The following is a 4,292-nucleotide window of genomic DNA, read 5'->3' as shown; positions in this document are numbered from 1 at the left end:
TTGGCAGTTATATAATCAGGTTCGAATGAGAAGCAATATTGCATAGGGATGGAATCAGGTTGATTCTATTATCTTTGGGGTTCTCTTATCATTTTCTGGTTTTCTCAAGCCTTATAGAAAATCCTTGATAAAACCCTAAATGTTTGTTAAAAGTTTAGTCAAGAAGGGGAGATTGTACATTTTGTTTGCATGACACAATCAATTCACATCAACATAAAGAGACTGTAAGTCAAGAGGATGATTAACTTCAAGAGATCTGCAATTTGGATAAGCCTAGTAGCAAGCCACATGCATACACCATTAGCTCTAACAATGTCTATTTAGTTTCATCTTCTTCCTCTTTAGTCTCGATATTTTGATTCTGTGTTGAAAAATCAATCATCCTCAGTAGTTTATTTGTGGACATTTCATTGATCAATTATCGATTAATTTTTTTTTATTTGTTTGTGAAGTTGGTAGTTGTCATGGCCACGACTAATCCAATACGAAAAACCATTTGGTGCAAAACGGTTATCTTAGTCGTCCAATCATGATCGGCTGAGATAACTATTGATAAGACGACGGTTGAGATAACGTTTCGCATGTTTTACACCAAAAGACTTTTATTATTGGATCAGCCCTCTATCATAGGCATTATTATTATTTTTTTTCATGATAAAAAAATCATGAATTGATTTGGCATGGAAATATATTTTAAAAATTAAATTAATAATTAGATTTATCATCAAACTAAAGCCCCTACAAAAATTTATATGGGCATCCCTGCAACAACCCTTTGTATTTTAGAGCAGTCAAGCACTGAGGTGGAAAAGGTTCTCCCTTCATGATTAATCAAAACATGCTGCCACTCATGCTCTGAGCCAGGTGAGGAGGATGGAAGAAGATAAAGAAAAAAGAAGGATGACAAGGAACTGGATTCGATTCAAAACACTTAAAGCCAAATTACTTGCACTAAATATCAAGCACAAAATGCTACGACAATCCAGGATAAAATCTATCTGGCTCAAAATGATGAACAAATAAGTGGTGTTAAAGTAAATTATTCGTTGTTCATAAACTCGGACCTACCTGCCTCACTCATTGTAATTTCCATTGCAATCACTGCTGATGAGCCACAACTTCCAGACTTTTTTTTTTTCTCCCATCAAAGACGACATGCGTATTGGATATTTGCAGAAATCTGTGTGAGAAGGGAAGACGGGTCCAACAGAAAACAAACCAAACACTACATCACCATCACCAATTAATCCATATAAAAGCCAACGTAGAGAAAATCCAGCTGCAAGCTCGAAGCAGTCAATGCCGGGCATCCAATAAGCAAAAAGGCTATTGTTAATAAAGAAAGTCAAGCAAAGCTAAAGGTGGTTTTTCATGTAATGTCTATCTCAGCTGAGATTGACCTGAGGTGATGAAGGGCCAAGATGGTGGGAGGGGATCACCCATCTTCCCCCCCAAACACGACAAGCAGGACAGCTCCATTGACCCAATAAGCACGCACAAGGTGGTGGACCAGGCGTTTGGAATGGAAAGAAAAGCATTAGGAATTGATTAGGACTGGTGGGATATCCAGCTCTCCACTCGCCGCCTCATCCGCTTGCACAGAGAGAGTCTCTGTGTGTTTGCGTGTGTGTTATTGTGGCCTTGTGAAGAAATTCTTCCCAGCTTTTGTTCACTTCTGCAATTAACAACAACCACCTTCCAATACGTTCTTCTGTCTTTCTCTCTCTGTCTCACTTTGATGGGCTTAGGCAGGTGGTATCTCCTCTTGCATTTGTTAGGTTGTGTTGGTGGCCTAGGCGGTGGTGGTGGCGGGTCCCATTTTACACCTTCAAGAATTAATGAGGTGACAGAGGTTCCATTTATATCACCTGCCGCTTTTCTTTCAATGCTGTTCTTCTTCTCTTTCTAATCCGTGATCTGGGTTTTTGTTTTAACAGTTCAGGTATGCTGAGTATGCAGTTTTTTGTGGAGCTGAGTGCTGGATGTCTGAAATGGGTTCCGCAAAATGAGGGCTTTTACTGTGTTTTTTGAGGGCGTGTTTCTCAAATTTGTCCTGAAAATGGAGGGATTAAGCGGTTTACATTTAAGGGATCCCAGATTGTTTCAGTGCAGTAAGTAGCTTCGAGCTCCGGAAATTTCTGAGTCGAGTTTTGCAGTGGGAGAGGTTCAGATTGGAGAAGTGGCGAATGAAGGGAGATGGAGAGGGGAATTCAACCTCCACTGGTATGTACCCGTATCTTCCTCTGTCTCGTTGTCCCATAAAACGCTGCTTTTAGTCGGATTGTTGTTCATCTGTTTCCATTCTGCTGCCGACCAGTGAACGTTTATCATCAGATTTATCTGCTTGGCCAGTGTCTCTTTCGTCGAGCATCACTGGGTTCTTTGTTTTCGGTTTCAGTGACCATGTAGCTGGGAAAAATTCTGATTTATTTGCAATTTTAGAAACCTTCCATCTTGTATAGACTACTAAGCAATTTGTGAACTGTGCTCAGAAAAAGAGTTAATATATATACCAGTTCGGCTCCGAGAATTATCTTGAATGGGCGTCCATTAATATTTCTTTCTGTTTTTTTTTTTTTTTTTTTTTTGTTTCTTTCCTCGGAACTGTGCAGGTTGAGGCCTCAGGATGTTTCTGTAGAGTCGATGCTGGTCTGAAAACTGTGGGTGGGGCAAAGAAATTTGTTCCTGGATCAAAGATATGCATCCAACCTGACATAAAACCATCGATTCATCCATCACGAAACAGGACATCACGGGGTGAAAGGACTCGAATTCAGTCTCCTCTGTTGCCCGGCCTCCCCGACGACCTTGCTATTGCTTGCTTAATTAGGGTTCCGCGCCTCGAACATAGGAAGCTGAGGGTCGTCTGCAAGAGATGGTACCGCCTTCTAGCCGGCAACTTCTTTTACTCTCTAAGGAAGAAACTAGGAATTGCTGAAGAATGGATCTATGTCATCAAAAGAGATGGAGATGGCCGCATCTCATGGCATGCCTTTGACCCCATATTCCAGTTCTGGCAACCCCTCCCTCCTGTCCCCGGCGAATATTCCGAAGCTCTTGGATTCGGTTGCGCAGTTCTCAGTGGTTGCCATCTCTACTTATTTGGGGGCAAAGACCCATTGAAGGGATCAATGAGAAGAGTCATCTTTTACAGTGCACGCACAAACAAATGGCATCGAGCTCCAGACATGCTCCGCCGCCGTCAGTTCTTTGGATCATGCGTGATCAACAATTGCTTGTATGTGGCCGGCGGGGAAAGTGAGGGTGCCCAAAGGTCTCTGAAGTCTGCTGAGGTATATGATCCTAACAAAAACAGGTGGTCCTTCGTGGCTGATATGAGCACAGGTATGGTGCCATTCATTGGGGTTGTCTACGACGGGAAATGGTTTCTAAAGGGCCTTGGATCTCGTAGGGAGGTGCTAAGCGAAGTCTACACACCAGAGACTGATGCTTGGTTCCCGGTGCTTGACGGGATGGTGGCGGGTTGGAGGAACCCCAGTGTATCACTAAACGGGCAACTATTTGCACTGGACTGCAAGGATGGGTGCAAGCTCAGAGTCTACGACGAGTCCACCCGCTCCTGGAGCAAACACATCGACAGCAGGCTGCACTTGGGAAGCTCCAAAGCTTTGGAGGCCGCAGCTCTGGTCCCTCTCCATGGGAAGCTCTGCATCGTACGCAACAACATGAGCATTTCTGTGGTGAATGTGTCGAATTCCAACGGCTTGAAGAACGGTGATCAACTGTGGGAGACAATAGCTAGGAAGGGGCATTTCAAGACTTTTGTGATTGATCTCTGGTCCAGTCTCGCTGGTCGGAATCGCTTCAAAAGCCACATAGTTCACTGTCAGGTTCTTCAGGCGTAGGTTTTAGGTTGCTCGGCCTGAGTGCAAATTAATGAAAATTCTAAGCTGTATGTGGAGAAGATACACAGAAACCACACAAACTGGTAAGCTGTGATGATTGATGGAGATGGGAAGATGATTTTGTTTTTGCCATTAACGTTGATTATTCTCGCCACTAGCTCCAACGAACATGATTGATCGAATTTTTAACTAAATTGTCGAAAACAACAACGCGCCGAATCTCGCTAATTCTCTTATCAAAAGGAAAAGAAAGTTCTTAATCTTATTAAAATAATGACGGCATTATGTATTATGGACGTAGCAAATAAAATGTGGAGAGAAGGAACTATCAAACCCTTCTGTAACTACAATCCAAAAGGAAACTTAATGTATACGAAAGGGAAAAGAAGACAAGATCTCAGCAATGAACAAACTACTGGTAGCAAA

General features: G+C 42.5%; 1 protein-coding gene across 2 annotated transcripts; it reads left to right on the top strand.

Annotated features, from left to right (window-relative positions):
- The first annotated feature begins 1,609 nt into the window (after positions 1–1,609).
- LOC137945570 (F-box/kelch-repeat protein At1g55270-like) lies at positions 1,610–4,028 on the top strand. Of its 2 annotated transcripts, XM_068791507.1 has the most exons (3): positions 1,610–1,843; positions 1,938–2,223; positions 2,613–4,028. In XM_068791507.1, the coding sequence occupies exons 2-3, from the start codon at positions 2,197–2,199 to the stop codon at positions 3,864–3,866; spliced, it is 1,281 nt and encodes a 426-aa protein (XP_068647608.1). In that variant the 5' UTR covers positions 1,610–1,843; positions 1,938–2,196; the 3' UTR covers positions 3,867–4,028. The 2 variants fall into 2 exon arrangements, with proteins under 2 accessions (XP_068647608.1, XP_068647609.1); XM_068791508.1 differs by lacking the exon at positions 1,610–1,843 and having other exon boundaries at positions 1,918–2,223.
- Positions 4,029–4,292: the final 264 nt, after the last annotated feature.

This window comes from Aristolochia californica, unplaced genomic scaffold (assembly GCF_029961685.1).
Source record: "Aristolochia californica isolate CCGP_79_NKW_82.1479 unplaced genomic scaffold, dmAriCali1.0.hap1 SCAF_12, whole genome shotgun sequence".
Lineage (NCBI taxonomy): Eukaryota > Viridiplantae > Streptophyta > Magnoliopsida > Piperales > Aristolochiaceae > Aristolochia > Aristolochia californica.
The sequence above is the reverse complement of the archived record's forward strand: the minus strand, read 5'-3'. Positions and strand labels throughout refer to the sequence as shown.

Excerpts from the sequence above, each read along its gene's own strand:
- LOC137945570 (XM_068791507.1), top strand. The coding sequence starts at position 2,197 with ATGGAGAGGGGAATTCAACCTCCACTG. Across the intron at positions 2,224-2,612 it reads GGGGAATTCAACCTCCACTG|GTTGAGGCCTCAGGATGTTT; the intron begins GTATGTACCCGT and ends GGAACTGTGCAG.